This window comes from Falco naumanni, chromosome 9, assembly GCF_017639655.2.
Source record: "Falco naumanni isolate bFalNau1 chromosome 9, bFalNau1.pat, whole genome shotgun sequence".
In the NCBI taxonomy this organism is placed as follows: domain Eukaryota; kingdom Metazoa; phylum Chordata; class Aves; order Falconiformes; family Falconidae; genus Falco; species Falco naumanni.
This window is the reverse complement of record NC_054062.1, coordinates 8564794-8590018: the sequence shown is the minus strand read 5'-3', so window position 1 is coordinate 8590018 and position 25225 is coordinate 8564794. Positions and strand designations below refer to the sequence as shown.

Here is a 25225-nt window from a genome sequence, read left to right as displayed (position 1 = left end):
AGAAACAATCAATACTTTAAACACATCCAAAGCAAGTGGGCAAACAGAGCCTAAAGAAATGTACATTTGCTACTTAATCAGGCAGTCATTTTCTCCTCTTTTTTTTTTTTCTCCCTCTTTTTAGTTGTTTTTAAAATAAGTCATTCCTGCAGCCCTAAACGGCCAAGAGTGCAAGACTGTAATTCTGCCGAGAGGTTATACAGTGATAAATGCCTCGGGACTTCCATGTGTATTAAAATCCCTTTTGCAGGCCTGGAGGGAGCAGAGGAGATGGGCAGGCTCCAACCCAGACCCCGTGCAAGCCAGCACAGAGGTCAATCCCTCCATCCTGGTGTGCCCAAACCATCCCTAAGCACAGCTAAAATACACAGCCCCAGCCCTGGAACATCCTCTGTATAAAACTGGTTTCTTACCTAGAGTTCATATAATCCCCAACTCTACAACTGAGTGTTAAAGAGTATCTCCTAAATGCATTCAAGCTCCGCGGCACGTGAAGGGCCGAACATCTACAGGTGAATGCACAAATCTAACATGAAATCGGAAAGCCTTCTCCTTCACAGGAAGAGGGCTGAGCTGCTGTGAAAAGAACAAAGATTTAAGCCACAACGTCTACGTCGTTACCTCCAAATTGATAAAAATAGCTTCCATGTCTTGGGGAGTCAGCACCAGCCTCAGTGGGTTCATGTAGTTCTGCAAGAGATAAATGGAAAAGGGATTGAAATATGGGAGAGGAGCGAATGAGGATGGTTGTTTGCAAGGGAGGCATTCTTCCCTGCTTCACCAGCTGCACATTCCCGGGCAGGGAGAAGCCAGGTTTTAAGGAATTAAAGCCCTGGCAAAGGCAAACGAACAACAAGGCGCTCGTCAAGACGGGGCTGTGCCAGGGGCACGAGCAGAAGCCAGGAATCCCTGTGGGTGTATCTCCCCCCGAGCTCCCCTTGGTCCTCACGGTGTGGGAAGGGACAAGACCCCCACCCACGTGTGGGCACAGCCCCCTCTCCTGCTCCATCCGGCAGGCGGATTTAAATGCACGCAGCTTCTTCACCTCGCCGCCGTCCTTGGCTGCAGTTGGGAAGCGCTCGGAAGCGCCTTTTCAGCTCTTCGATTATCTCACTTAGGATTTCGCCCTTGAAAAAGCACCGATGATGTGATTACATTGGAAATGCCTTTCTGAACAAATACATATTAATAGAAACATCTGCATCACTTGTAACTACAACTAACCCTGACACGATGCAGTGAAGACAAGACCCTCTACCCATAACACACCGGCAGAACCACTTTTTTAATGGATAGCAAAGCCATAATTTAACTCTTCCTCTGGACTGACAAGGGTTAGTTAGATAAAGGACTATGTAACTATTGGATACATATATCCAATATATGTATACTGGGTATATCTGGGTATTTTCTTGGAAAATGAGAAATGTTATTCCATCATGCCTGGTTTCACTCACAGCTTCTTTGCGGGAACTTTCAGTAGAGAGAAGCAAATAATTGCAAAAGGGGAGGAAACAAAAGCGTTAGGATGATTAGGGATGGCAGCTTGGTTTTCACTATTGTTCTTCATCCCTGCTGTTTTCCTCAGAGCTCCAGGCTCCAGCCGTATCCACGACTCTGCCACCTTGCTGAGGTGTTTTTATTTTTATTTAAAAGAAAGGCACACCAATAATTTATCCAAACCAATTAAAACCCATGAATTTCAGCAGCAAAATGTTATTTTTAATCCAATTAGTTTCAATGACAAGTCAGCGTAGCTTCAGCACTTTTGAAAAACACCCAGAATAAAGAAATTATTCCCTGGCAATTGAAGCCATAAGATAACTGCAAACACAGCTCTTACTGGCCAGACCAGCCTGGCTGAGTGAAGAGTGGGAGTCTCTTACCCTGGGGTAGGGAGGACACAGCAGGATGGTTTTCAGCCTATTTCCAATAGGCAGTAATCAGAAAAAACACGCTGTTTGGCTCCTGCAGTCACAGGCTGCACATTTGTGCTTGTCAGTATGGGTTTTCTGGATCCCCCTTCTCTCCAATTTTACATGTGAATGCATCGATCCTGCCTCATCACATCTGTCAGCTCTCGCAGCGAGAACTAATACAGCAAGATTAATGCAAGATCAAGTGACGATGTGGAAGGCGACAGTATAGAGAAGATGGCTCAGTTCTTACCTTTTCTATATCTTCAAGTGTTTTGTAGTATTTGGCCTCAGTTTCTTGGATTTCTAACAAACAGCAATTTCTTTTGTCATCTTCTGTCATTCCCATTTTCTAGAAAAAGGAAAAATAATGTGTGGTCAGATACTCTTAAGAGTGGTCCAGCAACCTGCTCATGCAGAGCAGAGCTCCAGGCAAGCTCAGAACAAGCGCAAGTTCGAAAAGTCAGGAGAGTACTGTTACTGGATTATGTTAAAGGAAACCATTTTTATCCCATAAAATGAGGAAGGAACCTTTGCTGTACTATTGAACGTGTTTCAACATGGCAAGTACTACACTTTTTGCATTTATTATAGCTGCATCACCTAATGACTATCAGCTAAAGAAGAATAAATAAAGAGTTAAATCCTGGTTTTCCCCATTTTTTTTTTTTCTTCAGATGAAACTCACAACAGAGCCTAAGTGGGTCATAAATAACAGGTTAGACTTACGCAAATCCCTTGCTAGGGCTGCCAATTCTCATGATTTTAGGTCAAATCTGATAATACACACTTTTCTCAAAGCCCCAACTCCTAGCGCCACTTTTATTGCTCTTACATCTGTAAAGCAGAGCTGAAAACATGTGTCGGGAGGTGCTGCACTTGTCAGTGCAGCCTCTGAAGTCGGGAGGTGATTCAGCAACAGGGTTTTAATGATCATGCACAGGAATGGACCCCCTCTGTACATCCCCTTGCAATTCACAGCTCAGACCTACCAGCTGGATGGAAACCAATATTTTAATCGATGCATCTTACCTGCATATATCTAATCTGAAGCATGCAGAAACACAAGAAACCAATTAGCATGACACACTTGCTATTGCAACAAACCTTAAAAAAAAATCCAACATTTAGATGGATATGTAGATGCTTATATTAAAAATAAACTCTTTTGCTCAGGGAAGGGGGGAAAAGGGAGTCAGAGACATCAACTCCATCACTGCTCAGTGGTGTCCAAGAAAACATAAAACATTGTGGAGGGAACAGTGTAAACGTGCCAGTTCCGCTGGCCCTAATCCTGCACTACCCAGCTGCTGGACACCAAAACAGTGGGAGTTTCCCCCTGGTTTTGCCATTTATGCAAGAAATTCCTACCAAAACCTTCCCAAGGGGCAGTTCTTGGGCCAAATAGCTTCTGCAATTGATGGCAAGACGGTAAAACCACTGGTGGCTGACTTCGGCATTGCTACTGTCAACAGCCTCAAGGACTTTGGCAGGATCAGTGGGAATGTTTTGTGCCTGACTCCTTGATCCAGACCAGTTTTCGGTGTGCAGGGAGCTCCTCAGGCTGCAGACCAGGCGTGAAGGGATGAGATGCCTCACCCACCATCACCATGGCCTTCATGCCACTTGCAGCAAAGCCCGGCAGAGGTGAGATACGGGAGCGCAGGCACCGGTGCTGCACAGCTCGGCTCGCCTGCTGCGCTCCGCGGGGTGCTGGCACAGCTGCACGCCCCCCATTTAATTCATCAGTGCACTTGTCCATCGATCCTGCTTTGTTACGGGGAGGTATCTACAGTTTGCAGCTCGAGACAGTAATTAGAGGCTGAGCAAAGCCTGGGGGTGGCAGATATCGGAGGGTGGGAGAAAACTGGGAAGGTCACACTGCAGTGGAAAGGTCCCTTCCAGCTCTGCATCAGCAGAAGCCAGGGCAGCCCACCTCCTCGGTGCTGGGGACACAGGTAGCGAGGGTGGCTGTGAGCACCTTTGGGGAGATGCAAGGGTCACCAGCACCTTCCTGGCTCATCCACGGAGCACAATATTTACACCAGAGCCCTTGGAGTTCATGCAAGTCCCTCCACGGGACTGTGCATGCCACACACTCTGGTTTCCCCATCGTCAAAAGGCTTTTAGAGGTGACTAATGGGGTTGGCTGCTTGTCCTTAAAGCCACACAGGTCCCTGCTGCCCCAGAAAGCTCCACTGTAAATATCTACCTGCTCCAAGACACCCAGGCGGGAGCAGTGGCACAAATAAGTGCTGGATCCTCCACGCACCGATCTGTCAGCGCTCGTCCCGATCTAAAAATACCCGTGGCAGAGACTGCACATCTGGCTGATGGAGCAGGCAGAGCTGCCATGCTCCCCCTCCCCAGAAAGGGCTGAAGTGACACACACTGCCTCGGCTCAGCAGCTAATTGCTATTTTTAGCTTATCTTTTAGGGCTTATTAGCTCTCCCTTTCCCTTCCTCCTCCTGAACTCCTTCAGATGACAGGATGGGCTGGGAAACTCCTCAGAGAACCCCTCTGGGCCAGTGCCAACCCAGCTCGGCTTATTTTTACCACTCACGAGGCAGTCTGGTTTCAAGGAGCGATGCAAAGCGATTCGCTTCCCTGCAGCATCACCTATCATTGGTGAATACTTATTTAATTGAATCCTCTCCCTTCCCCTCCCCATCAGGGTGTAGCTTTAAAAATGCATATAAATTGTTACCATGGGCTGCTGAACTTCCACTCTGATGATATCTTCATAGATATCATCGCCTTCATCTTCACAGGGGACGCAGTCATAAATATCCTCGCCCAGATCATGTTCGCTGGAACGAGAAGGAGAGTGATGTAGCGTTTAGAAGAGGATACATTCACCGTCACTTGATCAAACCAACAACTGCTCTCGCACCAAGGAGGGAGGATAACCACAACAAGAAAATCTTCCTGGCCCACAGCACTGACACGTTCAGTCCATGGTCTCTGTTTTCCCTGGCTCGGTACCCACTGCACATCTCTTTCCGCTTGCTGGAGGCTGGGAAAGGCGCGATGCTGCTCGCCACGAGCGGGGATGGCAGCCAAGCAGCCGCTCCGAGCGCCGTGCCAAGCACGCCCGTGGTGCCCAGTCCAGCGCGGGCTGCCAGCTCGGCCCCTGCGGAGCTTTTGCTCAGTGCTAATCGGCCCGGCTGAGACGGACCCGCCGGCAAAGCACCCAGTGGGACCACCTGAGCTGCTGCACATGCCCAGGTTCTGTTCTACCTGCCTCCGACGATGCCCACAGCCTCCTGTGCATCCCCTGCCTCTCCGCTTTAGGGCAAGGAACATCTCCTGTGTCAGTGGCTTTAACGACATTATACTTAGAGAATAAATTGTCACCGGTTGGAATTTGGTTTGTGTAAGGCACTGCACTCACTCTTTGTCTGCTTTTGCTTTTCTGTCACAAAAAGGCTTTCTTCATGCCAAAGAAACCATCCCCCTTCCCCCCAGGAGAAGCAGGTACAGCACTAAGCAGGTACCAAACGACCATCTGATGGCTCCATGCAGCAGGAAGAAGCATCCCAGCCCTGCCTCGCTGAGGGGGAAGCGTGACGGGGTCGAGCCGACCCCTGGGCTGTGCCAGGACTTGCCACAGTGGCCAATCCAGCCCAGGCAGCCACCTCCAGCCACAGGCATCACATTCAGTTTTAAAAGCTCTGGATCCATCCTCCGGGTGATGCGCCGGCTCCCACAAAGCACAATCCCTGCCCTGATGGGCAACTGGGTGATGTTTAATCTAACATTTCCCAGAGGAGGTGGAGACAGACTCTCCTGATCACCATAAGGCAATCTCACCAGATGCTCACCAGCCCCAGTGCTGAGCAGAGCCCAATAACAATATTTACATCAGAGATAAATTAACCAGGGAAAAACCTAACATTTTTGGAACTGGTCACATCACTTAGGAGATGCCCCTGCAAGCACAGGCTTTAAAGGCATCACCATTGTATTTAAAGGTGAGTATTTAATTGTCATCTGAGCCTTTAAAACCTCCCCCCCCAGGGGCTCCTAAGTCTTAGAACACTTTTGAAAATTCAACCCTTCATAAATACCAATTAACAATAATAATTTTAGCACTTAGATCTACAGGTGCTGATTGCTAAAGGCTCCCACTGAAGTCAACCCCATGGGATCAGGACAGTGTGAAACGCTGGAATATCAAGCAGCGTTGGCATATTTTATGAGCTGTCTCTTTCAACATCGATATTAATTACATACAAATATATTTAGGTGTAAAATCGTGCTCAAACTGTAACACTTGACATCTCTGTGGTATATAGCATGGAACAGCAGAACACATCTGCTTGTAAAACTGGGCTTTATTTCTTTTCTAAATACAGCCCTTTCTATTTTTAAAACCAGATTTATTTAATAAAAGTTTGGGGATTTTAAATAAATACACTGGCATGATGTATCTGTCCCATTCTTCCAGAGTGATGCATTGCAGCTGCTGTAATAATGCCCACTAATAGCTGGTGATCCATCTTCCCCTTCCCAACCGTCGCCGCCACCGTTATTATCTGTACCAATATTTATATTCTCAGCTCCGCTCCTTATCCAAAGCGAGTAACTCCCAGTTCCTGATTAATCTTCCCTTCCCGCCTGCACCTCTCGGATTGCTGGCTGTCTCTCCATACATCATTTCCCTGGCTCGAGGGTCGTTAGGAAACGTATGGTTGGGTTAATGTCACGAGCATGAGCCCGGCTGGGTGTGACGTGACCACGGCGAGTGCTGCGGTGACGTTGCTGCTGGAGCTGAGCCCTCTTTGTGTGACGGCTGCTCATCACCAGCCGCGACAGCACTCAGCAACTCTTCTGGGCTACGTGCAGGAGCAGAAGGCAGCATCTTGAGGTGTTCCCGGGAAGCCCCGCATCCTCAGCATCACCTGGACCTCCTCTCCTGCACACAAGCACACCCAGGCACCACGTCCAAGCCTCAGACCCCAGCACTGCCTGCCCCCAGGCTGTGGCTGCTGGGTCCCCAGCCTGCACAAGCCCTCCTTTTCTCCCCTCCCCCAAGCAGCCACAAGCTCTGGACCACAGCTGGGCACACACCAGGACATCACTATGAGAAACCCAGGTGGCAGCGTGGGATGCTGAAGGGGTTTTACTAAATCACAGGCTGCCTGGACCGAGCCTGGAGAAGGATGGGTGCCCCACGGACCTGGCCCAGCCTGACCCTACCTGGAGCTCCTCTGGGCCACCAGGAAAGGGGCAGGAATGCCCTCTGAGGGGCAACACAGCAGATGTGCCCACAGAGCTCCCAGACGCCATATGACAGGAACACTGCACCCATCACGTGGGGCCACATCCTGCAGCACCTCGCCACTCTCATTGCTCTAATAAACAGGCTGAGCCCCTGCTGCTCGTCAACACTGCTAGAAGCCCGTCCAATCTCTGATTTCTGGCCTTGGGCAAAAAACAGAATCATAGAATCATTTAGGTTGGAAAAGACCTTTGAGATCATCATCTCCAACCATTAATGCAGGACTGCCAAGCCCACCGCTAAGCCATGCCACACAGGAACAGCTCCCTTGTCCTGGGGCCATCTAGAAAGACACCTCCATTCCAGAGCTTCGGTGAGAGGCACTGGAGATGCTCAAACCCAACAGCCGTGGTGGTATTAAAACAATGATACCTTTGTCTAACAGACCCTTATTTATTCAAACACATTCCTAGGACATCTCTGAGAAACACTAGAGGCTGCCAGGTTTATGGAGAGCAGGAAAATGTGCGGATCAGCCTCTCCCGGAGCAGAGCACGAGCAGCCAAGCTTTGCCAGTGCGTGTACAGCTGTTGACTCCGCTGCTTTGCACATATTGATTTTCATCACTCTCCACAATTTGTCTGTCAGAGTTGAAAACACACACTCTCCCCATCATTAACAAAGAGAACAGGCATTGGGAGATATTTTTTTTTTTAGCCACTGGCAACCTAAGAACACGCTAAATTTTAAATGCCGTAATGGGAGGGGAAGCGGGGCAGGTATTTTCCATGTTTAGCACGGTCCCCTGCTGTGGGAGGCAATCAATTCAGCAGCCCAAGCATGTCATGCGTACACTGAACAACTTGAGCAAGGAAGGCCAGATCCTCACCTCATTCTTCACAGAGAAAGGCAATTTACTCCTTCAACAAAAGCAGCAGAGTCTGCGAGTTACCCATGGGTATCAGAGCCTATGATCTACTGCCTGGATTAGGAGATTCATTGACAGCTCTGGGTTCAGGAAAGGGGATTTTATCCACCCTTCAGAGTTAACACCAGCATGTGCAATTACTGTTATTAGGATGGATGTAACCAGCTAGGGGCTGGCAGCATCTTACCTAGCCAGGAAAGCTCATTCAAAGCAAAAAGAATAAAGCTTTTCATACCTAAGGCAATTTCAGGCAAAACCCAAAAACTGGGCTGAGCTCTTCCTCCCTGGCGGTGCCCATGCTGTACAAACGCCCTCCCAAGCAGGCAACAGCCATGCCAAGGGGCGACGGAGGGACCGATGCCAGGCGGCTGCCTCGGAGTAAGGGACAAAGAGGGATGTGGAAAGAGCAAGCTGGGGAAGGGCAGGGTCCCTCCGTGACCCCCGGGCACCTCCAGGTGCCATCTCCCCAGACAGCATGCCAAAGTTGAGTTAGTTTGAGGAAGAACCTCATCGCCCTGGGTGAAGGCATTGGTCCCACTGTTCCCACCACTGGGAACCAGGCCTCCAGAGCTCAGCACTGGGCTAAAACAGAGGGCACGGTCTGCATTTGGGCTTTGTGAGAAAATGAGCCCACACCAAGGGATGGGCACAGACGGTCCGTGATGCCCCAATAAATAACCAGCAGCAGGTCTGCTATGCTAAAGGAATGCTGTACATCATGTGTGCAATGACACCTTGGATAAAGAGGGTAAGCGGGGAAGCTCTGAGGGTCTTGAGAGCTACTGAAGGACCTCTTCATCCCTAAAAGCTGCTCTGGGAAGCTCATGAGTTTGTACCAGACTCAAGAATTCAAGGATGAGCCCAAGCAAGGCCCTCAGGGCAAACCCACCACACCAAAAAAAACCCATCCAAACCACAGAACTGCTTTCGATCCGCTGATGAAAAAGCCAGAACTACCAGGAAGAGCAACAGAAAGAGGAGGAGGAGAGAAGTAGCTAAAAGAAGACAACCAAAAGACAAACCCAAATGTCCAACCCTGTGGCTCAGGTTAAGAGCCAGAAGCCCTCAGAGCCTGCACTTGGGTCTGGGCTGGAAATGCATTTGCAGGGTCTCCCAGACAGCTGCCCAGCAGCTTCGAGGCTCCAGTTTGTCCCAGTAATCCTCCACTTTCTTATTCTTACTCTGCACTTTGAGCTATAAATAGACGGTTCATCCGACCAACCCCCTCATTCACCGTCTCCGTCAGCCGAGGACAAGCAGAGCCCTATATTTGCAGCACATCTGGCAGGCTTAGGTTTCAGGGTGAAGGAGTGCAAGATGTGCAGTCATTGGACTCGAGATCTTGCAGGGTTTTAAATAGCCAGATTGTACTTGGACGGAGACATGCGTCTGGAAATAGAAAAAGAAGCATTTTGCCATCTCTCCTACTCAGGTCTTAGGTTCCCCATTCAAAGTGGAACGTTCTAATCCCAAGAATGAGCTTCACACAGTTATAGCAACTAACACGATCCTAGAAATGGCACAAGCAGGACATATAAAAATCTTTACTGGTAACAAAGAAAAGACACGTTTACAAGTGCTATGGCTTGAGTGCCTTGTACCATGGAGCCATTTATTTCACTGGCTGGAGTGCGTGGGTTTTCCAACACAGCAAAAATAATGAGAAAAGTGGCAGCTAACTTATCATCTCACCTTGGCTCTTCTATTCATTACCTTTTTTAACGCACTTGAGAAATTCTGCTGATCACATCACTATTTTGGAAGATACGAGGAGGCAATGTTGGTGACAGCAGTGAAAGAAGTAGGAGAAACTTCAACAAGCAGTTCTTGGAAACAGGTTGTTGGCAAAGTCCGTGCCCAAAGGAGTTGCATCGCTTGAGAAATTGAGGCCAGAAAGAAGATCTTCCGCAATTACCCTTCCCTACGATGAAAGGTTTGGGAATACACCACTATCCCCAACACTTTCCTTGAGGATAAATCCCCAGTGAGCTGTGGCTCAAAACAAGATCAGGGGACACCGACCTGTGGGACAAAGCCCCCCCCAGGGGCACACACCAGCTCCAGTGCAGGGTTTGGTGGGGCACTGCTTTGCTTAAAGCACTTTCTCTGTCCATTTTGCAACACTACAACCTCTCCCCTCAAAGCAATTTGCTTTTAAAGGAGGGAAAAAAGGTAAAAGTTACGCAAATTAGATGTTTTATATCAAACCATTCGCGGCACTTCTGCCTGACTGAATTCTTCAAATAGCTACCAAACCACCCAAAAGCCACTCTACATGTAATCCACCCGAGCCTGCCGGGCTTCGTGCCAGTGCAGAGGGACAGAGCCGTGAAGTGGAGAAGGTTCATAATAAAGAAGGTTCTGGTGCTGCAAAGAGGACCAGGATTAACTGCTCTCATAAATTTAATGAGACGAAATAACCGGAGAGCGCTTAAGTGGCAGCAAAGAAAATTCAGGTTAGACGTTAAGTATGACTTCTGAAGTACCAGAATGATCTGGGGCAGCTGAAACAGCCATCAAGAGAGATGGAAAAGCAGTTGTCAGGGAAGATGCTCAGCAGTAAGGTAGATAACTACCCACTGCCTTCAGTGCCCAGCAGCCGTAGCCATGTGGGAAACAGCAGCTCACATCCCTGCAAACCTGCGGGAACATCCTCAGGACAAAAGTCGCTTTGATTTTTGGGGGGCAGGCTCCAGCGAACGCACCCACGTGTTGCCATTGCAAAGCTCCACTCCTTTCCTGGGCAAACACCCCCAGCACCGGCTGCTGCTCTAGGGTCTGGCATTAGGGCCCGCCGAAATAAATCAGGCGGCAGAGGACAAGCATCCCTTTACTGCCGCTCCCAGTATCGATCAGGCACCACTTGCAAACTGGCCGGCCCTCGCCATCTGCCCGGGCTCTCTGCAGGCTGCCATCTGGCCAACGGCAAAGCAAACCAAGGGGCTGCCGGGCTGAGGACAGGGAATCTATGAACTTCCTAGTTCCCCTGATACCCTTTTAGTTTCCCCTCCCCCTTCCATAGCCAATTGTTCTTTTGTTGGTTTTTTTTTCAGGGTTTTTTTTTTTTTTTTGGTTTGTGAGGGGGTTTTGGTGGTATTTTTTTTTTGGTTTTTTTGGTTTTTTTTAAATAAAAATAGCTGTTTCCAGGCAATTATCTGCCTTGATCTGCTGCATGGCTGACCCAGGCTGGGGAGCTGCATGCTCGGCATAGTCTCTGCGATACCCCAAAGGTGAAAGCACAATGGGTTCATCAAGGCATGAACGGCTTTTATACACACCAGCACCCCGCGGCCACCTCGTGCTTGCACGCAGACAGCTTGTTTCTGCAGTGCATGTAAACGGCCCTCGTGGCACTGCTATCGATCCACCCAGCCCTGGCGCTGGCTTCTGTCCCCAGCTGTCACCGCTCCTCTGCGCTGGGAGCGACCTCGCTGCTCACTGGGATGAAGGTCTTTGGTCTTTAGAGCATCGTGGGAACAACAGGGACAAAACTGGTTCCTTTTCCTTCCCAAATCGGCCACCTCTGTCACAAACATGTTTAGATTTTAAATGCTTTGCAGAACAGGAATTTGCCCAAAATCTCAAATGGGGGACACCAAACAGCTCCGAGTACTTAAGGCTGAAAGGCAGCACGTTGATACTCTCACTGTATCAAACAAGCCCCACTTCTACCAGCCTCCAAAATGTCTTGTCAGAACCAGCTCAATATTTATCCTGAGCTTTATATCCCGGTATCCCCGCAGCACAATGCCCAGACAGAGCTCCCCTGGGGAGACTCTTCTCTCCCGGGGGGTGGCTCAGTGGTGCTGAGCCCCCTGGGATTCTCCCTCCTCACCTGCACCCCAGCCCCACATGCCCAGCGGGAACAGCAGGCGGGGCCCTTGCAGCAGCATGTTTCACAGTGGTTTTACGGACAGGACTGTGCATGCCTCCAAAATGATCCAACTAATCACTCCGATAGGTGTGATGGAGCAAGTTAACGTGGAAAAAAACACGCAGAGGTGGCAGGGTGTCCCTTGCAGAAGGGAAGATTGCGGCGCCTGGTTGGGTGTGCAGTGGTGGTTCCTTCCACGCCTTGGGTCACTTCACTGCTTGCTATGAAAACCACTTCCTTGCCCCCAACAAAGCATTTCGGATGCACTCGGATCTTCCCAAGGCTGCTGGATCATCAGCAATATTCAATGCAAAGATGCTGGATGGACTGAATCATTCCCAGCTCATGAATGACGCCCTTGTTTGGCTGTTTGGAGATCGGCAGCAGCTAAGAAAGAGCTTTCTCATGCGGTCCTGCGGTCTGCCAGCGCCCAGCATCGGTGCCCAGCACGCACCATTGTGACCAGCAAATTCCCAATGAAAGTTTCCTTGTCAAGCACGGAGAGACGCTCCTTGTCACAGGGAGAAAGGGGGACTATTGCTGATGTGTCTCCAGGCAGCGGGAGCGGCAACACTCATGCTAAGGGGCTCTCCAGGGCTTCGGGGGGTTTTCCAGTTACGGGTGAATTACGTCTCCGTTTCGTAGGTTGTGTTTCCGTGCACAACCTGGCTGCAGCAGGAGCGCACATCTGGATGAAGGGATTAGTGCAATATCCCCACACTGGTTTACATCCACCTTTCCCCAGTGGTCCTAACTACAGGTGCAAAGAAGAGGATTTTGCAAAGAATGGGAAAAAGGGGAAAGTTAGAAGTTGGAGACGATCTGGGACAGAACAGGGCAACCAATAAGAAATAAACCTCTAAGTCATCTGAGCACAGGACTTGGGCATCTCACAGAGGCAGCAACTTGTAGCCATGAGCAAAGGTCCAAGGAACAGCTTCCACCCAGCCTGCCTGCGGGAGCTGCACTGCTGGCAGCAGAGCAGTTGAAGTTGGGAACCCATCTTCAACACCGAGTAACCTACTCCGAGGTACCGAGTAACTCCCCCATTTCTGGGAGAGCGCTTGTGTATGAGTCCACAGACAAACCTTTCTCCAATTAAAAGCACACCTATGTGTGAGCATCAGGAATTTTAAAACCTAACATTACAGGGATTTTGAAAGCTTTAGGAGAGGGGGGATAAAATGTTATTCTTGAAAGGACCCCTTTATAAGTCAGAATTTTATTAAACTGTAGCTGCTGGGAGCAAACCGCAAGCGGGGGATTCTAGGGTACTCCATTCCCTCGACTAGTAATTTATGATTTACTTTTGTAATAACTGAAGCCATAAGGAACTCATTGGATTAAGGAGTCTTATTATTTATGTTGTGGAACAATAATATTTAACTGTATAAAGCCACATATCCACCCATACAGACTTTTCCCCCATACGAACCAGGCTGCACTTCGTAAGTAAAACCCTGGCCGACGGGAACGCTGCCATCGAATTCCAATAGCGCCCGTGTTTCACCATATACATTGTAGTTCAAGGTTGCTTTTAAAAGCCTGTTATGTCATCACCATGGGCAGCAAAACACAGACAGCAGAGACACAGATTATATATAGACACAGAAACCCCAGCAGCATCACCCTGCAACCCACCGCACCACCAGGATGGGTCACCTGCGAGGTGCTGCCTACTGTGGTCTAAAAACACTCACAGGGGGTGCAGACCCGTGTGCCAGCACCCACGCAGCCCCCAAAACGCCATGGGGGGGTCCAGCACTGAGTTAGCCACCGTACCCCTGTCCCAGGGAGTGGCTCAGCTCCACTCAGCTCAGAGGACAAATTACGTCCCGGGGTTTTACAGTTAAGGATGGGATTTAGCAGGCGGAGGGGCTCCCTGTGGACTTGGCCCCCCTCACCCCCCGCAGCGCCACTCATAAACTCAACCCGATTAAAAGTGATGTATCCCAGGGCACTATGTGGGAAAAGACAGGCTATTGTAAGAGCACAAAAATCTCCTGGCAAGACGATCAAAGCAGCCGACCCAGCTCTCTGAGCCCTGCTGTCAAATTTTATCTGACTTTGCTGGAACTACATCGCAACTTTTCCCTTTTTGTGTCCCCTCCCCGTGAGAAGGCGAGGCCACTTACTCCGCCAGCTCCTCCAAGCTCCGATATACATCGTCATCATTTTCCGTGGTCTCCTCTGACGGGAAGGGCCTGGGGAAGGAAAGGAATGACAGCGTTACTGGTGTCTCACCCCTCGCCGCAGATCCCCTGAAGCCCCAGCTGAACTCAGCCCAGCCCTGAGCATCCCGTTGAGCTGAGGGTGTTTTGGAACAAAACATTCATTGCAAATACATTTTTTTCCTGTTGGGGTATTAGCTCCCACAACGACATCATCTCCGCTGCTTCCCGCGGGCAGCACTGGGACAGCAGGACGAGAAACTAGGTGGTGAGGCTGGTTCACCGCAGGGCACCGTCTGAGCACTGAAGCGAGGAACTGCATCGTCTAACAGCATCTCAGAGACCCCGAGTCTGAGTGACTGCTCCCCGCTGTGCTGGGCTGCACAAATGACTCAGAAATCTAATTCAAATCTGGTGCTGGACTTGTTGAGACAGAGAAACACCCTCTCCTGCACCCATGATGAAGCCTTTCCGTCTGCGAGGTCCTGCCTCGCTGGGCCAGGGCACACCGAGCCGCTTCACATGAGCATCTCCCACCGCTGCAAGCAGCCAGTGCACCAGAACGAACGAGCCTTTAGGAACCCTGGGATTCCTCATCTTAACAACTTTGTGATAGCTGAAAAAAGTTAAAACCCTGGGGCTGAGGGACAGGACACCAGAAGGGAGCAAAAGGAAGGGGGGAGAAAGCAGATTAAAAGAGAATGGGAGGGAAGTAGGGGGGAATACAAGAATTCCTTGGCTCATTCTGAAGTAATAACCAAATAACGTATGAAGGAGATGAAAAATACTGCTTTAATTAAACCCAATGTATTATTGCTGGCACAGGGCCATGGGCTCTGGCTTTGCTGGGGCTGGATGCACCTTGTGACTACGGCTGTGTGGGGCTGGGGTCTCAGCAAGCCTGGCTGCAGCCAGAGAGCCCCGGGAACACAGCTGCAGCAGGGCACCTCGGTCTGTCCCCGTGGCCATCGCAGCGACGGCAGCCGGGGCTCCCCAGGGTAAAAGCCACACAGGGTGGGATGCTGATGCTGTGAGGGAGCAGAACTGGATACACGTGAACTTGTAACTGCCCCCAAGAGCAATTTCCTCCTCTGCCCTCCCAGCCTCCCTGTTTCATTATAGATGGCCTCTCCTGGAAGATTTAATACATGGCCTGGCTAGCCCCTGAACGTGCTATTTTTGGATCCTGTCTCTAGCGTTAATTTGCCTTCCCTCCTCTGCTACACTTCACCCTTCCTTTGGTGAGCAGCTTCGGACCAAATGTTTTGAAACAGTGCTCAAACCTGCAGCAAGTTCAATTAAAACCACAAGCAGGTGGTGACCCCGGCATGGAGCAGGAGGGTTTCACACTCCACCAGCTATCGCGGCTGCCATGCCCACGGGAACAGAGGAGCACCCAAGGCTGGCACATCTAACTGTGCCCATCCGCACTGCGGCAGTGCCGGAGGCAGGAAAGCGATGGGTGGGAAGACGAGACGGGGCTGTGCCTGGTCTCAGAGTCTCATTGCAAGGCAGGTGCCGCTGGGCTATCATCCCGACACCCCAACATCTGGCACAAACAGCTGCCCGTGCATTTGTGAGATGGGGGATGCTTAATTTGGAGAGAAGCTTTGAAGCGTAAAGGTGCAGTGAGAGACCAGGAGGCACCCAGGATCTTTACAAAACACATGTGTCTGTCCGCGTTTCCTCTGCCCTGCTGTCCCCCCCGGGGATCAGTGACAAACACAAAAGCCATGTGAAGCGCAGACAAAAAAGCCACCAGCTCCTCCTGCACGTGGCTGAGCCCATCGTGGGAACCGGTCTCAGACCTCAGCCCCGGCAGGCGAAGGGGGACAGCACCTGCTGCCGCAGGGCTACACCATCCTGCACAGCTCTGGCGAGAAAGGAGAAATTGGAGGTGACCTCTGTTTAAGCACCACTTGTTACAATAATATTTAAAAAAAAATCCACCACAAGGCACAACTTCCTTTCTTTTACATGCATCTTCAGCTCTTAATCTCTATTTCCTTCTCCAGTGCTCACCACGCCAGAAAGAAAGAAGTAAAAGAGCTATAAAGAATATTAAAATCAGAAGCACACATTTCCAACCATAAATCTGGGCTCGAGGTGTAATCAGTTCCTGTGATAAACCCCCCAATGTAAGACAAGGAGACAGCAAAGAGAGAAAAAATTTTTCTAATGAGAGTTTCATGGAGATGGCAACTCCATCAGCCCCCCCAGCTTCACCTTGACCACCGGTAAAGCACCGGAGTGAAAGTCAGGGCAGGGGAGGAATTAATAACCTGTATCTCCGCAATAGCAGCTACTGGCTAAACAAGGATGCACAGAATGCAATTAGAAGGAAAGTCACACTGAGGAGAGGATTACTGCATGGACCATCTAAAACCTGGAGCTGAAGAATGGCTTTTTGGAGAAAGCCTTGGGTTTGCCCATTGTTTGTGCCTCTCTCCCCAGTGCCCATGCCACACGCGGCTCTGGAGAGGCTCCCCACATCCATCTCCCCCCAGCTCCTCGCCCCTTCCCCAAAACAGGGTACCAGCCCCGAGGCTGCAGGACAAGCCACCTGGGGCTGGGACCGTGCCCTGGGCTTTAGGCAGCTCTTGCCCAAACAGTCTTTTCTCTTCTCCAAAAGCCCTCTATGCAACAACATAATTCAATTTAGCCCTGCTAATTATGGCCGTTATTGAAAATATCTCCCTACTTTGGGCTTAAGCTCCCTTATATATCCATTTATATTATTCTTCACTGAACACAGGAAAAATTCATCTTCCAGCAACAAGCTGAGGAGGATGAACCTCCAGCAGCCAGCTACAGAAAAATACACTGAACACTTTTCTGCACAGACTCTCACAGGGGGTCAGGGTAGTGCTGGCAGGAGGAGCGGGGTGCACTGCCCAGCCAGCCCGGTCCCATCAATTAATTCCCTGCATTGCCGGTTTTCCCGCTTCCCATCAGATCACCTTTGTGGCTCCCCACCATGGGCTCATCTTGGGGCAACATCTCCCACTTGAGCTGGCTGCAGAAACAGACCTGACATGGTGGGGAGAGGCTGGGGGAGGAAAGCCCTGCTCTCACTCCTGCCCCACCGGCTCCATGTCCAGGCAATGCTAAGAAGAGCCAACTGGGTGAACTTCTAACCCAGTGTTTCTCACTGGGGTTTCCCTTGTGTATGTCCAGGTCCAGCACAGGATTTGCATCTAGACACTTGCGTGCAGATCATCAGCCTGGCCCCAACCATGCAGGGAGAAGCATCTCCACCTGGCTGGGTGATGGTGCTGCACGTTCCCCAGCCACGAGCTCCCCAAGAGCAATCCCCTTGTTTGCAACCAGCTGGTGTATGTCATTAATTTTTTGAAGAGCAGAAACACTGGAAGTCAAGGGGTCCAAAAGCTACTGATTCCCTGGGAAGTTCTTACGGATCTCCAGGTGCGCTGCAACTTCATACATATATTAAATGCTATAGCTGGGAATGCCCAACAGTAACGAGTGAAGTATTCTGAGTCCACGGAAACCCAACAGGTTTGCAGAGATCCTAGTTAATTTAAATTCATTTGAAATTTGAAAATATCTCTTGTTTAGTATCATTAGTTAACCAGACTCTTTCTTACTCCACTGTCATGAAAACCACCTGCTGAGCCATTTATCCTCCCAGCCTGCGCCTGGGCTGCAGCAAGCCCAATCCTGCTCAGATGAAGAGCAAAAGCCCCAGCAACATCAAACACCGCTGGAACAGGCTCTCAGAGATAATAAACCTCCCAGAGTAGACTTCTTCACAGTCAAACCCCACAGCATTCAACAGCATCGCTTCCAGAGATCAAAGAAGAGAACGAAAGCAGGATCAATCTGATGTGTTTGTTTTAGAGCCGAAAAGAGAAGAAAAGACCAAGTAATTTGTTATGGCGTTTAGAGCGAGCTTCTCCTCTTGAGGACAAGGCTTACAGCAGATGATCGGTCTCGACATGCAATGCAAAGCACCCCCTTGATCTTACAAAACATTTAGGCTACTTTCTGGGTTGGAGAGCTTGCACACGCACAGCGCGCAGCACCCTGTGCAACGCACTCTTGCAAGGCAAGGCAGGAGCAGACCACAGCCATGGTGCATCACACAGAGGAATAATCAATTAATATTTTACGAGGCACCTAATGCAAAAACCCTCCCTTGCTCTCAGCGGACACTCAGGTTGCCCCCATGATCCATGCCACACTGTACCCCCATCAGCTGCCCTCACTGCTCCCCTGCAGTAATCCTTGCTATGGGGGGAAGGCGCACGCCGATGCACTGCCTGGCTGCTCTCTCCTCTGAATTATTTAATGGGAAGAGCCAGGTAAGGCTGCAATTCTAACAGCAATAAGCAGGAAGATTTATTTATTTATGAACACATTTCAGCATCTGGGTGCCTTGCCCTAGCAACTGTTCACCTCTGCAGCACTGTCACAGAGAATAAAGAGGGGCAGGGATGGGGCAGCGTTAGTCTGATGATTTTGCATGGTACCATCTTAGCCTCAAACCCATGTGTGACAGTCCAGGGAGGACCCAGCACGACATACGTTCTGTTTTCCCTATCTCCATCCCGATTTCTTGGGGTCAAGCACCAGCCCTGGGAACAGAAAGCCTGGTGAGAAGCAGACAGGGTGGAAATGTTCCCCCCCGCTGCCCTCCATTCCCAAGGAGCTGTTCCCATCCGAGGCTGCCCTCGGTGGAGATCATCTGTCAGGCAGTTCTGCAAGGAGGCTTTCAGGACTTGTGCAAACACCCACGGCAGACTAAAGGAGGTGGTTCATCCCTTACCAGGAGTGGGAATCCTGCCTCCCAACACCAGCACAATAATCTCCCCCCGTTTTCCTAAGTCCAGCAATCACATTTCTGTGTTTTAAAAAGCAGGTGGAGTATGTGACACCCGTGACACCTGAGCTGTTCCCATCTGCTACCCCTTCTGCGAGGGATTTCTTCACAAATGGGGACAGCCATAATCTCAAGCTGCTGCAAAGGGGCTTCCACAGCTCTACTGGGATGGACCAGGCTGGGCTGAGTCTTCCTGGCTCAGGATCTGGCAGAAAAAAGTTTCCATGGCATGGTGTCTACAGACCATAACTACACCTTGCAGCAGCTCACAGAAGCCATGGCTGGGTGTACAGCTCCTCCGTCAACTCTCTTTTGAAAAAAAGCGTTGTGGCAATACAAAGGAAACCCTTTGTCTATATATGAAATCTGCGATTTCACCAAGATTTCCCACTTCAGGCCATGCTTTCCACGTGAGCCTGTCTGCGGGGTGAGCAGCCTGCTTCGGTCCCGTGCTTAGAGAGGAGCCCGTTGGTCCCACTGCTGAGCTTTAACGCCACTTCAAACCCAAAATCTATTTATCCAGGGGAAACACTCTGACCTCGGCTGTTCATAGCATGTCATTTTGATAGCTCCATCCTTCCCCCTTCCTTTTTCCCCTCCTCTTTTTCTCCAGGGTGGTGAGTCACTCTCTGAGCATGGGACCACCCCATCCCCCTGACCGTGGGTCCCCCATCAGCCATCGGTTCTGGCATCCCAGAGCCGTAACGGGTCCTCTGGGCGCATCGTCGTGCCTTCATGAGCACAGTGCTCCAGGAGCTGTCCAAAGAAAACCATGGGGGTTTGCAAGACGTTTACACGCAACTGAAAATGCCTTCATCATCATCTTCCCTGGGATTCGGTGAATTAAAGCAGCATTTAATGTACTGAGGTACCAAGAGGTGGCTGTGAGCTGATCAGGGGCAGGCAAAGCGGTGATCTGGAGCTGCTTCTCCAGCCCTACTCCTGACCCAGGCAGCACCTCCGAGTCTTGGTTCCCATCCGTGAAATGGGAACAGCGTCAAGAGAATGATTTTGGTAAAGTGCTCTGAGATGGATGAAACCCACGCTATGAATGCCCAAGAGCCATTTTTTTTAAAGCAGAGTGGAATCAATTCTCTCCCTGCAGAACAAGACACATTGGAGCATACCAAAAGCTGCTGAATTTAATTAAAATCATACTATTGTGTTACATTACTCATCTCTGGAAAGAAGCACCTCACGCTGTGCCAAATTTTAGAGATGTCTTCTGAAAAATTATGATTTGCTTTTATTTGTGGTCTGGAACTTGCAAAAATTCTCACAAGATTAATTCTGATAGAAATTCAGTGGGGAAACAGCAAGCTACATCATCAGATAACACAAAGATGATGATTTTGCAGGAGAGTACTTACAGCATTTAGCACAGTGCACTGCACAGTGCCCAAGGGTTAGCTGCATGCCCTGCTTTATCTTTAGCTCAAATCTGAACCGAGTATTTCTGGAGACTAGGAGACAAGAAAATAACAGCTCATATAATTTTATGTTTCAACACATTATCACATTTTTTAAAAAATTCTCATGTACCAGTGCTTCGGTCAAGAATGTGGTACGATTTTCTCCTCACTTCAGCTCCACGTTGACCATAACAGATGGATAAAATCAAAAGGGGAATCCAGAAACATCTTTCTCATAAAGAAAGGAAAACAAAAAAACAAAAAACAAACCCTCTGGGGTAACAGCACAACCAATCACTAGGAAACGATTTGGCCCTTGTCTCTGACTCAGAAGAAAACTAGATTTGAAAATGCATGGCTGCAAATCAATGGCAAGCGCAGTGAGCAGGGACATCAGCAGCCCTCCCTCCCAGCAGAGCATCCCCATAGCCCTGATGCCACCAGGAACGCGTGAGCAGCAGGTTGGGGAGGAGGGAGGATGCTCTTGCAGCTCACATGCTGGCTTGAAACTGCAGCAGAGCCCAGCACCAGGGCAGGGGTTTTGCACCCACCGTGGATGGAGATGGCCAGAGCCCTCGCCCCAGCCAGCCCCTGCAACTAAGCCAAGCACAGGGTACCGTTACTCTGGGCAGATGGCACTGGTCACCCGTGGAGCATCAAGATAAATCACAGCCAGGAGGAAAAGACCTGGGACACACCCCACGATGTATAACAACATCCCCACAAGGCTCTGCAATTGCCTGACTTCAGAAAACACTCTGTTAAAACAAAAACCTTGAACGACACACCCCCCCCCCCCCCTTTTTAACTTGTAGCAAAACAGCACAAGGAAATTTTTTAGTGGTCCGAGCAGCAGTTTCTCTGGTGTACCTGAGCAGCTGCAATCCTATGAAACACACGCCAATAAAAACAAATAAATATCTAAACAGTTATTTCTGCCTGCTTCCAGACCAGCACCAGCGCTGCTGACCGCATGCATGCAAGCACCACCAGCACGTCCCAGCCAAGCGGGGTCCTACTGTGCAATGTAAACCAGCTCCAACAGACCACCTGGGCTGAGCAGCACCTTCTGGGGTCCACAAGGAATAAAAAGACATGTGCTTCCCACTCTCCGTCAGGGTGCCAAGAGCCGTAAGCACCTGAGGACACCTCTCCCCAGGCACAGCCCCCAGCCCTGAGCCCCCCTGTCCCCCAGCACTGGGATCCCCCACCTCTGAGCCCCCCTTTTGGGACCAGCCAAGCCTGAAGTCCTTCTCCATGCCTGGGGCAAGGACTGCGTTTCAGAGAGACCTTTCCAGCGCCTCTGATCACCAGCCTACGCACAGACCCTGCACAGGGGAGAAAGCTGTGGTACCCAAAGGTGACATGGTGCAAGGGTGGCCGGTGACACATGAGGCTGAGAGACGCATGACACGGGCCAAGGCCATGAGCAATGACAAGGCAGGTGCACCCCAAAAACCCGCAAGCCCCGCACGTGGCTATTAAGCAGAGCTGTGCACATCAGAACTGTATCTTCATTACGTGAAGCTGCTGGTGGGGAGGGGGTGAGAGAAACTGCCTTTGCTTTTACTAGCAGATGCTTACGGGGTGACCTCAGCATCTCCCAAGCCTACAAAGCAGCCGCACAGGAAAACATGTCAATGATATTTTTCAGACTCTCTTAGGAGCAAGTCTTTGAGGATACACGCTTGCCAAAATAAACGTGTTAAAAACATTTTTAGCTGGAAAGGAACTGCTTTTAGCCAATGATCTTGCCTATTGACAAAGGAAGAAGCTTTACAGTCACTCCTAAAGGTTTGTCTGTGTCACAAGAAACCATCTCCCCTCGGCCCCTGGCTTGTGAGGTCTGTGGCTGAACCTCTGTGGGTTTGTGCTGGTCAGTCAGTCCCAGGACTGGTCCCAGTCCCAGACTCCCTGGAGCACTGGAGCACGCTGCACAGCAGCCATACACATTTCCAGACATGGGTTCCTTCCACAGCCTTCTCCATCCATTTTATAGCAACACTTAAAGCACGTACAATGGATACACGACGGCAGTAAAAAAAATAATGGGCAGGGTGCAATTACAGAGCACACCTTGGCAATGAATAAAACAGTCCTTGTAAAACCAACCTTACAGATGAGGTCCTGTAACTACCTCCTCATCAGAAGACACTCCAGGACTTAATCGCTAGCGACTTTAATTGCTTGCCATTTTCACACACAGCTGGAACTGCCTCCTGCGTTAAGCTACCGTCCCCAGGGACCAGCAGAGCAGAGACCAAATCTGATCAGCATGAAGCCTCCATCATGCTGGAGAATCTTTGCAAATTCCATAAAGATTTTTCCGTATCTCCCTTCTCTCCTCTAGGACAGCAACGGGAGCATCTCCTTGATCAGCTATGCCAGAACTTGTGCCACCCTATCTTTTCCAAGAAGTGGGATTTGCTGGCAGGGTCACAAAGTCTCCTTTACATGGTCACCCCCCCAACAACCATAAGAGAACCCCCCTACTGTAGCGGGGCTCCATCAGACGGCAAAACAGATTTAAGTCATGAAACCTGGACAAAACTCTGGGTTTAATTCTGAACTGGTGGATGAAACGCTGAGGAGTTTCCAGATCAAACAGACACACGCTGGGAGCAGGCACACGCATGTTCTGCAGGGCAGGGGCTGGGGGCTGCCCGCATGGGTCCAGCTCCACGTGCCCCCTCTGCCCCTCTCCTGCGGGCAGGCAGGGCACTGCATGGGGCACCACTGCTCGCTCCACACGGGAACATCACAGCCCCGTGAACGGTGCAGGCGGGATGCTTGCGACTCTCCCTTCCCATCCCTCCTCCCTTTCACCCACACACACATCCTGATATTATTGGCAAGCCCTTAAGTACAGAAACTCGAGGGCTGATAATGCTGCAAACCTCAATTTGAGCCTGTCAGTCTGTTTTAATAGTTTACCTGGGCAAAACTGCTGGCAAAGCAATGCTGAACCTCATCAGCAAGGCACGGGGTTTGCAGGCAAAGCAGGGCGGTAGGAAAGTCTCCTCTGAGTTAAATTCTCAATGATGGAAGGATGCTGGTACAGCTCATTTAGTCGCTTTGAACTTGCCTGGAGGTGGCTCCGACCTGGGCTAATCCCAGCGTCGAGCTTCTCTCCTCTCATCTCACTATCTGCATTGTCGAGATGGGCAACACGGAGCCACGATGGCCTTGACACTGGTCTGCACTCAACAGGGTGCCTGCAGGACACCGAGCCCTGACACCCACCTGGCACTGGATCTGCAGGGGGTCAGAGAAGCACTGGGACCGGCACCAGCCCATCCTCTGGGCAGCCAGGAGGGTTCTTCTCCTTTGCTGATGCTCCCAGCCTCCTGTAAGCGGAATGGCAAACCCCAGCTCTTTGTGTAGGGGACGGTGAGGGGACACCCCCGCACCCCAGAGCAAAGCTGCCCTGCAGCCGCCAGCAGGCAACAGGCAGCTCCCCCCAAGGGCCTGCCCTCGGCTGCCAGCACATCTGCTCCATCACCTCAGGGCTGGTGACACGCAGAGGTTAAACACCAAGAGAACCAGCATTTTGACTTCTACTTATGCCGTTATGTCTTTGTTTAAATGCAAGGTAAACCTCAGCCCAGGGTGAGGGGCTGCCCTTGCTGTGTTTGCCTGGAGGGAAAACTGATGTTATTCATTCTTCCAACAAGCTCGGGCCAGACACCGACCCAAGGAGGTCTTGCCTTGGCCCCCAGGATGGGGAAAACACAACCATTCCCTTCTCCTTCCCTCCACCAGCCAGCCAACACACTGCCACTGGTCCCGCAGGAGAAAACCTCCTCCTGACAAACAGGATTCAGCCCTCCTCCCCGTTTGCAAATATTTTAAATCGACTTTATTAACTGAGTGCCTTCTGAAGAAAGTTGCTGAGAGGTTCAGTTCATATATAAAGGATTTATTTAGATTAAGAGCCTTAGTAAAAGGCCCCTGAACATGCTAACTCCTTCCCGTTTTCAGATGGTTTCACTGTGCACACATTAAAAATGCATGCAGGCAGCAAGAGCCAATATTCCTTAACCTCCTGCTTTGCTTGCAAAACTCTGCTTCCAGGAAAAACATCTATCTTGGGGAGATGAAAAAACACATGCCCCCTCTGCTCACAGCTCGCCTTCAGCCCATGGAGCTTGCTAGCATGAGGTAGACAACGGCCGGAACCCAGAGGATGCTGGAATGTACCATGGGCAACAGGGAAAAGCCATGGCTGCAGCAGGGAAGTTTTAAGGAAAACAAAAAAAAAAAAAAGCTTTAAGAAAAAAAATAAAATCCTGGTTTATTGAGTCCTGCAGCAAGAAGTCCTATTGTCCTCTGGAGAACTGAGTTTGCTTAAGAAAACTTGGCAAGGGAATGAAAACCGATGCTCCAGAGCACGGGAGAACCTGTGCACGTACGACCACGCTGTTTCTGCCTGCTACAAAATCCTCCTGCCTGGCTTGGAAGCATTTCGTGCCAGCCACTGTGAGAACGGGGCGATGGACTTGAGCTGTGGGTTGGGGCTGTGGTGGAAATTCCTGACGTCCTGACTGTCAAAGAAAGGCTCCTTGTTCAGAGAGCGCCACGGATGGGCAAGGTGCACAGCGGCAACTTCTCACTGGGACCGCCAACAGTCCTCCAGACAGATGGGGAAAGGCTAAGAAACAGTAAGAGTTAAAAAAAAAATCCCCTCTCCTTAGGCGGGTGATGCTCCACAGTGAGGATCTTTTCTTTGTCCCCACAGCCAGCCTCATAAAATGATGCATGGATAGAAAAAAAACAAACAAACCAGGAAAAGGGTATTATCCTGTTCCTGCAGAACCTGTGCTCCCGCAGGAGACCAAGAGGCAGGGCTCCATCTC

The 25225-nt window shown here is 50.2% G+C and overlaps 1 protein-coding gene across 5 annotated transcripts in view; it reads right to left on the bottom strand.

Moving 5' to 3' along the window:
• VAV2 (vav guanine nucleotide exchange factor 2) overlaps nt 1–25225 on the bottom strand; it is a 148969-nt gene that overhangs the window by 24576 nt on the left and 99168 nt on the right. For 3 of the 5 annotated variants that reach the window (XM_040606757.1, XM_040606753.1, XM_040606754.1), the window contains exons 4-8: nt 14079–14147; nt 4625–4727; nt 2949–2963; nt 2170–2268; nt 622–690 (exon numbers count right to left, since the gene is read on the bottom strand). In XM_040606757.1, coding sequence (XP_040462691.1) covers nt 622–690; nt 2170–2268; nt 2949–2963; nt 4625–4727; nt 14079–14147 — 355 coding nt within the window. The remainder of the gene's footprint in view (nt 1–621; nt 691–2169; nt 2269–2948; nt 2964–4624; nt 4728–14078; nt 14148–25225) is intronic. The other 2 variants (XM_040606755.1, XM_040606756.1) reach the window with 1 other exon arrangement.